This window comes from Rhinolophus sinicus, linkage group LG14 (assembly GCF_036562045.2).
Source record: "Rhinolophus sinicus isolate RSC01 linkage group LG14, ASM3656204v1, whole genome shotgun sequence".
NCBI classification, from domain to species: Eukaryota; Metazoa; Chordata; class Mammalia; order Chiroptera; family Rhinolophidae; genus Rhinolophus; species Rhinolophus sinicus.
Genome location: NC_133763.1, coordinates 31,683,332 through 31,697,411, shown reverse-complemented (window position 1 = coordinate 31,697,411; position 14,080 = coordinate 31,683,332). Strand labels below are relative to the sequence as shown.

Sequence of the window (14,080 nt, the reverse complement as noted above, 5' to 3'; positions counted from 1 at the left end):
TGATATTTCCCAGAGACACACCAAATTCCACAGAAGCCGAAAATGTTAAATGAGAAGCCAAGAGTCCCCATATTTGGCATAGGCCAGGTCACAACTGGAGACTGCGATCTTGTTTACTCTGGGGCACCAGCAAAGACCCCACATTCATGTCCTATTTGGAGAAATGGTTGGAAGAAGCAAGGATATCTAGCTTGGAACAGCAAAGATGGGGCAGGAAGGTCAGGACTTCCATGGTCAAGAATCTAAAGGGCAGTCAAGTGGAAGTGGGATCAATTGAGGCATCCAGAATTAGGCCCAGTGGGTGACAATCACATGGGAAGACACACTGTGGCATAGTACAAAGAACCTTCAACTTAAAGCTTGGGCAAGGTGGGGCTGAGCACTGCTTTCATCAATATTCCAGTTCCTCTTTCCTACAAGCTAGAAAGGGCATGTGTTATCTTTAGTTTATAGATAGGAAGACTGAGTTTTGGCATTAAAGATCCCAACTTCAGGGTTTGCCCTTCACACCATGAGAGGTTCGAGCTCCAAGATGCTCCTTTGCTCTGCAAGACTACAGACAGTTCCTTGAAGAAAACTATTCAGATGACAACAGAAATGTAACCTTGGCTCCATTTGGAAAAATCAACAATTCTGTCTATTTATGGACTTAACGACATCACATAATACAGACATTTTATCAGGTTTCAATACTATTTCCATATATTTTATGACATTTCCCCCCAAAAAATTATCCATTTTCTGAGGCTGGTATTATTTTCATTTTAGATATGAAACAGTGGGACTCAGAATGGTAGAGAGAATAGGTCATAGATAAGAGAGTGAGACTAGAATTCAAAGCCTAGCTCTTCCTATTGTGGACACATGGACGAGTTATTAAACCTCAGTTTCCTCAGCTGCAAAACAGGAATAGCTCACAGGGTTGAGGATTAAATGAGACAAGTACGCACAGCATCTACCATAGAGTAAGTACTCAAAAAACATTCATTTTCATTCTAAGCCTTATTGTATGATTTCATTTTGGGGTCCCAAGTTCCTTCATTTATTATTTTAGTGACAACTTCTTACCTTTCCTAGAAAAATTATGAAGTCTCCAAAGCAGTTAACAGATGTGAACTGACTTGAATTCTTCGATAAGAGTTTGAGTGCATCTTTCGCTGATGTACAAAAGTCTGTCCCATTAATGGCCGTGGCAGTATACGCATTCTGAAACAAAAGACAATAGATTAAAAGATGATGATTCTTATATTGTTTTAAAGACAATGACAATATTTGTAACAGAAAAATGATTACTATAAACCCATAATAAATCATTTCATTTTATAGTCCCTTCCAGTCTGATTATATACATATATATTTTCACAGTTGGAGTAAACGGAAAAGAGAAATTAGTACTTTTGGTCAGTATGGTGGATTGAACATCCCACTACAAACACATGGAAATGAGGTGTAAAGTATAAATTATTTTTTAACACACAGCAGAGTTTGAGGACAGAAAAGGAAGTTTAGGTGCTAGAAACAAAGCAGACCCTAGTGGCTGGTGAAAGAGCTGAACCCAATGGCTCAATAGGCATGGAATCACTAAAGGCTCTCTGGCTGGGGGCTGGGGACTTAATCCCCTCTGGGTGAGAGACGATGATCAAGCCCTGCACAAATTCAGGATTTGTACTCAGTTCTAACTCTAGCAACCATCCCAGGAAAACGGTAAAGAAGTACACCACCTGCCTGGGACCATTATGGTCCGGAGGGGCAAAGAAAACCATGCCTCGGAGCGGCCAGATGGCTCAGTTGGTTAGAGCATGAGCTCTGAACAACAGGGTTGCTGGTTTGATTCCCACATGGGCCAGTGAGCTGCGCCCTCCACAACTGGATTGAAGACAACGAGCTGCTGCTGAGCTTCCAGAGGGGTGGCTGGATGGCTCAGTTGGCTAGAGTGCAAGCTCTTAACAGCAAGGTTGCCGGTTCAATTCCCACATGGGATGGTGGGCTGCACCCCCTGCAACTAAGATTGAAAATGGTGACTGGACTTGGAGCTGAGCTGAACTGTGCCCTCCACAACTCGATTGAAGGACAACAACTTGACGTGGAACTGATGGGCCCTGGAGTAACACACTGTTCCCCAATATTCCCCAATTAAAAAAAAAAAAAAAAAAAAAAAAAAAAAGACATCACTGTGAAACTCCAGCTTAATAAAAGAAAAAAAGAAAACCATACCTCTCTTCCCAACCCCCCCCCCCGCCCACACACACACACACACACACACACACACACACACGTCAGGCCAGGGAAGGGTGGAGTCCCACAGACAACCACCCTTGAAGAAGATGAAGAAAAATTTACAGATGACCCAAGGAAATAAACAGCACAACACCCAAGAGAATCTGAGAACAATCTGAGATATAGTATTCCAGGGAGTATGTTAAAGATGCCAAGAAGATAATGGAAGGAATAGTGATCATAGGAATGACGGCATGTTGTGAAAATGAAGAGGCAGAATAGAAAATAAACTGAATAGAAATCCTAGAAATGAAAAAATAGAGACTTTAAATGGTACAGTGTCACTGTAGACTTTTTTCCTTCATATAATAAACATTTTCATTTTGCTCCATGGCTTTTATAATTTTAATTTTTAATAAATACATATTTTATCAGCGTTGTGTGTTTACACAGCTTGGGCATGCATATTAGACTATTTCAAATATTTTACTATCATAAAAACTACACACTGAACATCTTAATTTCCTGATTTTGGATCATTTCTTAAGGATAAATTTCCATAAATGGGATTACTAAATCAAAGAGGGTGTATAGGGTGTGTGTGTGAGTTTATGTTCACATGACACAATTTCTTGGGTCATTGTTCCAAAATATCTTCCCCTTATGATCATTAAAAAGAAATCTATTATTTCCCTTTAAATCTTTAAAAATACTACTTGTCCTGAAGTTTACAACAAAGAATTTATAGCTTTCTTGGGAAAATACTCTGAATACTACCTGCTTGGGTTTGTCATTCCCTTTGCCTGGGATAAAGGATTAAAGTTTTCATCTCATGATATACAAATTAATCCTTTCACACACCCACTCAAAAACGGAAGGAAACCAATTTGGAGTCTGTTGCAGTAATTCAGCCCCTAACAACACAAGTGTTAATTAGAGTAAGTGATGGAGGCGGTGGAGAGGAGTAAGAAGCTTGGGAGTAAGACAGTAGAACGAACTCACCACTTTACCAAACTCCCTTTTCATCAAGCCAACTGGAGAGGAACATTCAGTTTTTAAAAGACGAAAGGGTTGGTACACACCTTCCCTGCTTGCCTCAGAGAGGTTTTATTTAGTCAGATGAAGTCCCTTAGGAATGCCTTAATCCCCAAACAACGTTTGGTTTCTGATTTAGAACTGAATGAATGCAAAATGGCTGTTATTGAAAGCTGTCCCCAGTTTGGGGACTTAAGCCTTGAGGAAAGATGTGGAAACTCATGTGCTCATTGTTTAAGCATCTTCAATCATCTAAGGTTTTCAGAGTCCTGATGACTTTCATTAATCCTGAAAAAACATCTGTAGGGTGGGTGGTGAGGGTGATGAATGGCATTATCATTCTTTTATAAACTGGAAACCAAGATCACGGTCGAGGGGCCAGCCCGGTGGCCCCAGCGGTTACAGCTCCATGCTCCTAACTCCAAAGGCTGCTGGTTGGATTCCCACATGGGCCAGTGGGCTCTCAACCACAAGGTTGCCAGTTCAATTCCTCGAGTCCCCCAAGGAATGGTGGGCTCCACCCCCTGCAACTAGCAACGTCAACTGGACCTGGAGCTGAGCTGCGCCCTCCACAACTAAGATTGAAAGGACAACAACTTGACTTGGAAAAAAGTCCTGGAAGTACACACTGTTCCCCAATAAAGTCCTGTTCCCCTTCCCCAATAAAATCTTCAAAAAAAAAAAAAAAAAAAAAGAAAAGAAAGATCACGGTTGATTCCCCAGGTCTCCTCGTAAATCAGAGTTGTTGTTTTTTTCTCTAACCTTCTGGACATTACACTATCAATTTTCATTAGAACAAAATACTATTTAAAAGCGTGGTGGTTAAGGTAAGCATAGGCTCTGTAGCCAGATAACCTCTGGGTTCAAATTCCAGTTCTACCATTGGCTGTCAGTCATGGGCAAATGATTTCACCTCTCCAGACTTCAATTTCCTTACCTATAAAGTGAGTTATAGTACCTACTGCCAAGGGATGTTGGAAGGATTAAAGACCGTGTTCTCTGTGAAGCCCTTAGTAAAGCTCTTGGCACATGGAAAGCATATAATAAAGGGTTGTTATTATCATCCAGACCTCACCAAAAACGATTTAGAACTGGGAAACACAAGCAACTCTGTAAGCACTGAGGAGGTGTGGAAAGGACCCGTGCTTTCTTTATCCTTAGACTTAAATCCCTGCCACTTGCACGGACCCAAGAAGGGCAGGACTTGCTCTCCAGACCACATTCCAGGCCCCAACATGGTCTTTCTTTGCTGCGGCAGTTCCACCACATGCCAACTGACCTTTTCCTTTGCATTTAGGCTCGTCCCCAGCCCACCACTCCATCACTTCCCCTTCTAAGTGTCTTTCAGGGTCTTAGTGTCCTTCCTGATTCAGACTGGAGAAGACAGTTTTTATGGGGACTTCTTTACCTATAGACCATGCCTTGTAATCAATTTAGCACCACTACTCATAGCAATAAAAATAGATTTTGGTCCTTGGTTACAATGATTAATGGTTAAAATAGTACTTTCTCATGCATGTGTTGACTCCACAGATTTTTTGGGCCTATAACCATTTATCTTCTCTTTCATGTATCGTGTCACTGAAAGAGGGCATTCAATCCATTTTCTGATTGGGCAATTATGCATGCAGTGCTGCAGTTACTATCCCATTAGCATTTTACCACAGGTTCAACCCTGAGTGCGAGAAAGGCCTAGAATTAATGTCTGAACGAATAGCTAGAGGAGGGAAGAATCACTCAAGACAGGATAAGGATTGAAAATTTCTGCAGTTTCGTCATTAGCTCATTTTCACTTATTCTGAGTAGAAGCTGCTTCCTTGTCAAGCAGCTGGAAGATGGACTGCACTAAAGGTTCAGTGTTGTAAGTCCTTCCTCAGAGCATCTGCATTTGCCTGCACTGCCAGGACTCAGGACGAACCTGCTAGACCTCAACAATATGTGCAAAGGACTGGATATAATAAAGATTAGATGACATGATGACATGTTTCGTTAGCTGCAAAAATTAATCAGGATATCCTGAAGGCTTATCTTTAAGCAAGAAAAAAAGAGATAGTGTTATCAAACTATTAATTTATTACCAGCCACAATTCGGTGTGCACGTTTCTTTATCATCACCAAATAGTGGATATTTCTGCATCTTAAAATTGAAGCTATAAAAACACAAAGTAGATACAAGAAAGGGTTCCCAACCTGACAATGGAACTTCAACGTTAGGGCCTCATTCTCACTCCCTTGCCTGGGATTGAAGACTCCCTTTAGGTATAGGCTGACTAGTTTTCAGACTTTCATGGACCATCCACCAAGGTCTGTCACAAGTGGCAGGAGATTGTGGGGGGAATGACACAAAGGAGGAAGGTCCTGTGTAGCTGTGAAGACTTGTGAACAATGAACAATTACTAAAGTACGAATGTGAGAGCAACAGGGAATAGAAGCACTGGCTGGGGGTGACCGGGAGGAAGCGGCCTGGGAGGGCAGTGGTTGGGAAGACTTCTTCTCAGAAGTGGCACTTAGCTGGTCCCCAAAGTTTGCTGTCCCCTGCAGGGAATGGGGTGGATGAGAGCTGAGGCAGCAGCAGGAAAAGGCAGTGAAGTGAGACTCTGGGCCAAGCAAAGTGTGGTGGGAAACAGGTCTGGAGGAGTCATGAGCCAGACCTTGGTGGGGCTGATATACTGCGTGTAGAGCAAGGGAAGCAATAGGAAGTTTCAAAACTTGTGTGATTTTCAGCCTGTGCTTCTGGGAGCTCTCCCAGGCTGCCTTGTGAAGGTTCAGGGCAGGTCTCCCCTCATCACCATCCTCTCTGGAGCTACAAAGCCCTGCACCTCCCAATACTCACTCCCAGTGCCAACTCAGTACCTCCGCAGTGCCTACTGGGCTCTGCCTGAGTTCCACATAAATGCTATTTGACTGTCCACCCACTGAGCACACTGGCTCCATTAGCAATCATAAGCCTGGGGCCAGGCCCAAAGAAAATGAGCTCTTCTCTGGGGAGAAAATCAGAGTCTTAGGAATTGTCACTGTTTCCAGGTATTCTGCTTTCCTCCAACAGTCTTCAAGAGATGCCTTAGTGATATGTCCCAAATGGCTTTTGCCATAGACCTGACAGTAGCTTCCTAATTTGTTTCTGGTTTTTGTTGTTTTGTTTTCTTGCTGTTAGTAAGCAGGTATGCATCTTCTGTGTGTGAATAAATAATAATAATGGCAAGCATTAAGGAGTGTATGCCATGTGCCAGGCTGTATTCTATATTTCCCTGAATGCATTGACTAATTTAATCCTTTAGAACCCCAACAGGGTGATGAGGTTGGCGAGGAAACTAAAGCACAGAGACATCAGGTAGCATTCCCCCTTGCGCACACACACGTGACCCATGTGGCATCACTTTCCAGAAATGGCTCTCTGACTCATTCAGGTGCATCAGGAAAACATTTAGTTTGAGCTGTACTTTGTGCTTCTCCTTCCCAAGGGTTTAAAATCATAAAGTGTCCACTCATGAGATGTGTCATTAAAAAGAGCTAAGGACGTAGCAGGATGGCTTAACGGAAAGAGGTTGGGTTCTGACTACGTTGCCTCCAAAAACTGGTGAGTGGCGTCCACTAAGTAATGTCACCTCACAGGTGCCTTGTTCTGTTGCTGGTCAAAGTGTCTGCCAGCCCTACAGTTAGTTCTACATAAAGATGCTCGATGTCCACGCATACTTCTTAGTGGACCAGGCACCCTCCTGTTATCATCTTATTGGATCTCATATGTTTCTCACAACTCAGAGAAATAATCACCATGGGTATTATTAGTCCCATTTCACAGAAAATTCTTATTTTTTAAAGAAAAATGTAAGAGATTTAAGAGTACTTTTAGGGAATGGAAAAGTTGGATTACCTCTTTAATTTACTTTGAGAGTTATCCAAGAATGCTAATTGCAGCTTTTACACAGAAAGAACTCTTTTGCTCCTTAAGTCAAAACTGAAGCCAGCACAGCTCAGCCCTGTGTCCTTCCTCAGCTAAGGGCAGCCATTTGTCCTCCCTGTAAACTGAAGCCATTCTTCTCTGGGTGGAGGAACTATGAACCCCAGGCTCTGTTGACTCTTCAGAAAAGTAAACAGTGCTTTCCTCCGTATAGGAGGGAAGGTATTTCCAAAAAAATCATACCATGAATAGCCAGCTTTTTTTCTGGAAAGCCAGCCTAACAAAGTTCCGATATTTATCAACTCAAAATAAAACAAGAACTACTAAAACAAACTCAAGTAAATGGACAATGAATACACAACATGGTACTCATCCTTTCCTGGGAACTGAAAGAAATACAGCGAAGTCTGAACCCAGATAGATCTCCATACAGCCAAGGGACCTACAGTAAAACTTGCAGGAACCATCCCAAGCTGTGTTTTTATCACAGACACATGCTGAAGGAGGTCATGTGCAAACAGCCCCTGGGCCTGGCAGGGCCTGGCATTCACCCTGCAGGTCAGTTCAAGAGTTCCCTGGTCACCAGTTGCCAAAATCCAATGAGATATGAATGAGGAAACCTGCCAGTCCCCTCCAGGGTTGGGACGCAGTGGAGACCGGGTGGAAGAAGAATCGTGCCTTTGCTGAGACCTGCTGCTGCCTGTAAAGCCAGGCACATGGCAGTGCTGTTTTGTGTGCTCTTTTAAAATTTATTTACATTTTCCTTATTTTTTGGAATAATGACTTTATTATTTTCATGTCCATCATTAAAAAAATTCAAGCAACATAGAAAGAGACAAAGAAGACAGCAAGAAAATCAGTCCGATTCCACTCCTCAGAAATTACTATCACATGACCTCACCTAACCTTTCTCTGCAAGTATCCACAGACAAAAGGAAGGAGGGACAGTGGGCGAACATAAATTATAAAAATGCAACCATGCTCTGCATGGTATTTTAAATACAAAATTCTAATGGTAATTTGACTTCAACAAAAGAAAATTAAACTGACACTGAATGAATATTTGAATTTCAGGCAAATGTATCTTCACACACAAGACTTAAGTTTCTAAAAAATCTTTCTAAAAGCATTATGAATATTGTTAAGAGGTTAAAGGACTTATTTTTTTCTTAACACTGTGTCTTAAGTTTAGGCAGCATGAATAGTAAAGGATGAGTCCTCTCACACTTTCTCCTGCCTCCTGATTTTAGTGCGTTTCATTGTTATTCTGACTTTGTTGGGGTTTTAAACGTTTATAGCCTCTTTTTTTTTTTTTTAAAGATTTTATTGGGGAAGGAGAACAGGACTTTATTGGGGAACAGTATGTACTTCCAGGACTTTTTTCCAAGTCAAGTTGTTGTCCTTTCAATCTCAGTTGTGGAGGGTGCTGTTCAGCTTCAAGTTGTCCTTTCGGTTTTAGTTGTGGAGGGCACAGCTCAGCTCCAGGTCCAGTTGCCGTTGCTAGTTGCAGGGGACGCAGCCCACCGTCCCTTGAGGGACTCGAGGAATTGAACTGGCAAGCTTGTGGTTGAGAGCCCACTGGCCCATGTGGGAATCGAACCGGCAGCCTTCGGAGTTAGGAGCATGGAGCTCTAACTGCCTGAGCCACCGGGCCGGCCCCCATTTATAGCCTCTTGAACAATGACAGTCTCATTTCCTTTACAAAGTATACCTAACACTGCCACCATGATTATCATCACACACACCTGCTCTATACCAGCGGCACCTCATATTGCCCCGCAGGATGCTGTTTCTTCTGTCAAGAGGCTGTTCCTGATGCCAGCCCACTCTGCAAGGCTAATGTTTGTTGAATAGATAAAGGACGGTGCTTTTGGCAAATCAAGGTTGTCTTCCAAATAATATTTCTTCATACAAAACCCAAACTGATTGACAGTCAGTTTGTTCCTTCAGTAGAATGTGAGGATTAAAAGGTACTGCAACCTCACGAAAGACAATGCTCTCATTTTAGTGACAAGAAAGTGGAAATCTCAACAGGCTAAGTCATGAGGCAAAAGCAATGGAAATGGGACATGAATTAGGCGTTCATAGCCAGTGTCCCCTCCTCCCACAAATCCAGAAAAAGCCAAATCAGGCAACTGCATCTTGCTGAACTTGGCCCATCGCTGATGTGCTAGAAAGCTCTGTACTCTGCAGTGAAAATACCAGCACAATGATACGATTCTTAACGAGGCAGGTGGTGCAGAGCCCAGGGCTGCAAAGGGCTGCGTCAGTCCAGTGAGCCCGTCACAGTTACAGGGCTCTGCCACTGTGAACGTCATGGGACCTAGGCATAATCAGTGGAGGAATGAGCGAGGCAGAAGGGAGGCCTGGTCCTTGCAAGGCAAAATTAAACTTGTGGACCTGTGAAATAGGAAATGCAGGGGATGGGAAAGGCTCACAGTGTTTTTTGACTTTAGGCCTTATAAAGAAGATAAACTAGGTGGGCTGTCTGGCCCTAGTTAGCAAAGACCATTGGTTCCCTGCTATGTACCCTTATCATTGACAAGGAACTCCAGGCAGCACAATGAAGCCATGAAGGCCACAGTTGGTGGAGTCCTATGACTCACCACACAGTAGGGCTGGAACTAGTAACCCTAGATCAGCTCTTTGGGCCCTGGGCCTCAGCGTCCTCATTTGGACAGCGGCCTAGTAGTAGCAACCGCATAACAGTGGCATCCATGAGAGGATAAACTTAGACTGCGCCAGTGAAATGTCTACCACGGTGCCGGGATACTCTAAGAACTCAGTAATGGCTGTGTTATTGACAGACTTTAGGAGGTTGGTTCTTGAGTTAAGAGGATATCAAACATCTCTGATTTGAAGCTCAGGACCGAGAAAATGGGAACAAGGAGATGAAGAGCAGAAATGGGAATGTTTACATGTTTTCATATATTGCGTGTTTGGGGAGATAATTTTCAGTCGGGTGTCTGTTCCTCCACGGGCACACTGTTGGTGGGCGTGGAGTATTAGGCCCTCTGATCGGATCCTACAACTGAAAGGCCACTGGCTGTCGGGAGTCATTATTTAGCTTTGGACCATAGCTTGGTCCAGCACGCAGTTAAAACCTTTGATAAGAAAATGCATTTGCTTAAAGACACTCATTATAATAACAGAACTTTCTGAAGCTTCCATGTCAGCCTCCTCTGTCCACTGGCACTTCTGCACGGAAAACAGTTTCCCTTCCATCAGTCCCAGATGCTGTTAGGGCAGCACCAACAGGAAAGGGCAGCTCATTTGAGCATGTATTTCCTCTTTCCTTGTTGCCTCCTTGCTACTCTTAACAGATGCTAAAGGCTGTGTGAAGGCAGCTTGAACCAGGGTGGGTGCTGAGAAAGTGTGGGCTCTCATATTCCATCATTCGTCCATCCACAGACATGTATGAAAGCTGTGCCTCTGCCAAGCTCAGGACTGAGTGCAGGGCACTGAGCCAGGTCAGTAGCACTTTGTTCTTGGAACCCCACTGAGTTTCTCTGTTGCCTGCTGATGGAGGCACGACAAGGGCATGGCAAACAGGCCCAGAACGCCCTTTCCACCCACACTGAGATGCATCCTAACAAAGTCATTTGGCCTCAGCTGTCTCCTCCTTGGAGGAATGCAAGTCTAGCAAATGCCTCTCCCCTCCATACCTCTATGAAACTGAGGCATTCTATACAAGGCAAAAGGAAGGGAAAGATAAAACCACTTGAAGGACTGTGAAAGCCTGGATCCACCTGCCAGAACTTTTAGGAACTTTCTAGCCCCACCTAGATAAGCAAGCTAACTAAACCAAAATTCTCATAATCATTTCCTCTCCTACTTTTCACAGACTTTGTTTCTCAAACATCCATACAAATGAGACTAAATGGCAGAAAGACTGTCCAGCTCTTCCCAATATCTGTTTGATGGTTTACTTTGCTCTCCTGACTTTTGTTTCTTTTCCTTTTCGCCTTTCCCTCCTCTCCACATTCCCCACTCAAGCAGGACTCAGGCTCTGTGCTCACTCCCCAAGGTGAGATTAGGGGCTAGTAATGGGTGGGGGCAGGAAGACACCCAGTCACAATTCTTACAGGCTTTTGCTTTCCAAAATATTAAGCTCTTTAAGCCCTTATCTACCAGTAGAGAAGGTGCAGAAAGGGGACCCCCACTATGAACCAAACATTTGGGAGCAGCAGGTGAGCACGCAGGTCTCCATCCCAGATGAGAAAATGAGGTACCCCTGGGCTGGGGAAGGAGGGAGAGGAGATGCGTGGATCTTGACCAGGGATCCAGGTCGCTTGTTTTTTTAGCAGAGCATGGAGAAATGTCAAAACTCTAAAGGGAAGTGCCCTCTCCAAGGGGCCAGGTATGCCAGGAGTGAGGGGGTTCCAGAGACTGGGGGCTTCAGTGCTAGAGCCAGAACAGTCCCAGGCAAAGCAGGAGGGTTGGCTACCCTACCACTAGCATGTCCAGGCAGAGAGGACTGTGGGAGTCTTAGAGAAGATTCCTGTTCCCCAAGCAGGGCCTCAAGGAGACAAGGAAATAGGAAGATGGATGTCTCAAGGGCCACCTGTATGTACTAATGCCTGGGGACACCTGATACCTCCTATAACCCTGTGGGGGAATATAGTCCCCCAAGAACTTGTTATTAAAATTTCTACCAGTTCAGTGAAATGAGAGCTCCTAGTCAGAAATTAGGTTGAGACATGGGACAGTATTTCTTGCACAGCTGAATTTGTGGCTGAGATTCACACCTATATGGAAGTCACTCAAAGATGAGACTCAGGGAGCTGGGAGCCCAGAGCAGTGTTAGATCCTAACTTATGTAGAACATGAGTTACTGACTGCTGCATCAAAGCAGCTTTGACTCCCGTGACCACTGTGACTCAGCTTCTTTCCTTCTCCTTACCTTTTTATGAACGCATTCTCTCGTCCCTGGCCAACGATCACTTCCTTCTCCCGACATGTCTAATGTCTAGGACAAAGACAGCTGGGGAAGGACAGGGCAGGAATGTCCTCACAGCCAGCACCTTGCCTGGCAAGGTATAAAGGGAGGGTGTGGGCTTCAGAGGTAGGCAGTTGGAGCCCTCTGAAAAAACTCAGTTCCAGAAGCAGACAGTGAGAAATCACATGAAGAAACCTGCTGTCTGTCACAAGGAAGAATTAGATTTGGAGTAGGAGGTACTTATGGTTTAATTTCATTTCCACACTAAATGAATTTGGGAAATGTCAAAATGAATCCATAATCTTTACATTTCTTAAGCCCTTAGGGTAATGTTGAGAACCTACCTCCCCCATCTGGCCCCCACCAGCCCCCACCCTGGCTGTGATCATAGATGATGGCACCCACAGCCGACACTAGCCTGTGATGGAAAGAACACACGAGGGCATCTGTCTGCACTGCCACGGCCCCACATCAAACACTGATCATCAGAGCCAATGTTTTCATGTATCACCTGCTTCTTTATTTGAGGTAATCAGATTTTGCTGACTCCAGAGATAGTATTCATAGATGGAAGTTAAAAACACAGGCAATCTCCCTCAGCATGTTTCCAGCGTACCTGGAGCATGTCATGATGAAAGGTACAAAGAACAATAGGGATTGTGAAAGGAGCCTTAGAGTTAAGCAAGTGGCGATTCCTTGGATCAGATGCCCTTTGAACCAGTGTTGTTAAAAACAGTCCCAGTTGCCCTTGCTGGGCACAGACACAACTGCCATTACCTGCTGAAAAATTAGAGTGAAGAGAGAAAGAAAATGAGATGCAGAAAAAAGGGGCCAAATGGATATGCTGTGCAGGGCATGATTCCTTAGCCTCGGACCACAGTCATTTTCTGTCTCGTGGTCACAGGTTTGGATTTGAGGGCTGGCTTTCCCTCACCACCACCCTTTGCAAGGGGGCAACTTGGGCATTACTCTGGACTGTAAGGACCAGGAGGGCCACTCTTAGCAATTTGACTCCCCCACAAGTCATTATTGCAGGGATTCTGGCCGCGGTGGGGGTGGGGAAGAGAAAGGAGTATTTTGAGATGTTTCCTATGGATGCTGATGTGCCCCTAACGGAACAGACGTCATGAGGAACCTGAGGAAATCAGCACTGTCCTCAATGCATATGATAAAATCAGAGCTCCTACACTTCATGGGTTGATAATAATAACTTCCACTGATTCAGTATCTACCTCTACATGCCAGGCACATGATCTCTTTAATTATTTACAATAATCCTGGGAGATAGGCATTATTATGCCCACTTTGTCTGGCATAGGGTAGACCTCCAATATGTGCTGAATGAATAAAATAAAGGACCTAAACCCTCTCCTTCCCCTTACAAAAGACACTAACATGTACAGAGCATGTACTAAGAACCAGACACCATGCTATTATGTTTATATGTATTAGCTTAGTTAACCCTCTCAACAGCCTGTGATGTAGGTGTTAAGAATTTTGCTTTATATATGGGAAAACTGAGTCTAAAAGAGGTGAAGTCACCTGTCCCAGTCATAAGTGGAGGAGCTATGATTCAAACCCAGACCTGTCTGCCTCAAAGTCTGCCTTCTTCCCACTCCATCACACTTCTGGGAAAAATAGACATATGGTCCAGGTCCAAGGAGGGGAAGGAGTGAGGAAGAAGGAGCTCTGATAAGATGTGGACAATCGTCTTCTGGAAGAAGGAAGAAGACAGGACACTTGGAGAAGGAAACTCAGGGTGTGGTGCCATTAATAACAGGTAAGACACCAACCTTTCCAGAACCCAAATGTTCCCCACACTTCTGCCCCTACGAGCATGGGCTTGACTGCCATGTTGACTGAGGGATCGGGGAGATGCACAGATTCTGCTTAAAAGGTAGGCCACAGTGGCTCGTAGCAACATACTGTGTCATCTGACATAGCTGTCTGTCCCCAGATGTCTCAGTGAAGCTCGGAGGGCAGGGGGAGAG

The 14,080-nt window shown here is 44.2% G+C and overlaps 1 protein-coding gene across 1 annotated transcript in view; it reads right to left on the bottom strand.

Moving 5' to 3' along the window:
- Window positions 1–14,080, bottom strand: part of SLC44A3 (solute carrier family 44 member 3) — an 89,208-nt gene that overhangs the window by 9,571 nt on the left and 65,557 nt on the right. Inside the window, 1 exon segment of the mRNA XM_074318628.1 lies at window positions 1,069–1,206. Within this exon segment, the coding sequence (XP_074174729.1) occupies window positions 1,069–1,206 (138 nt within the window).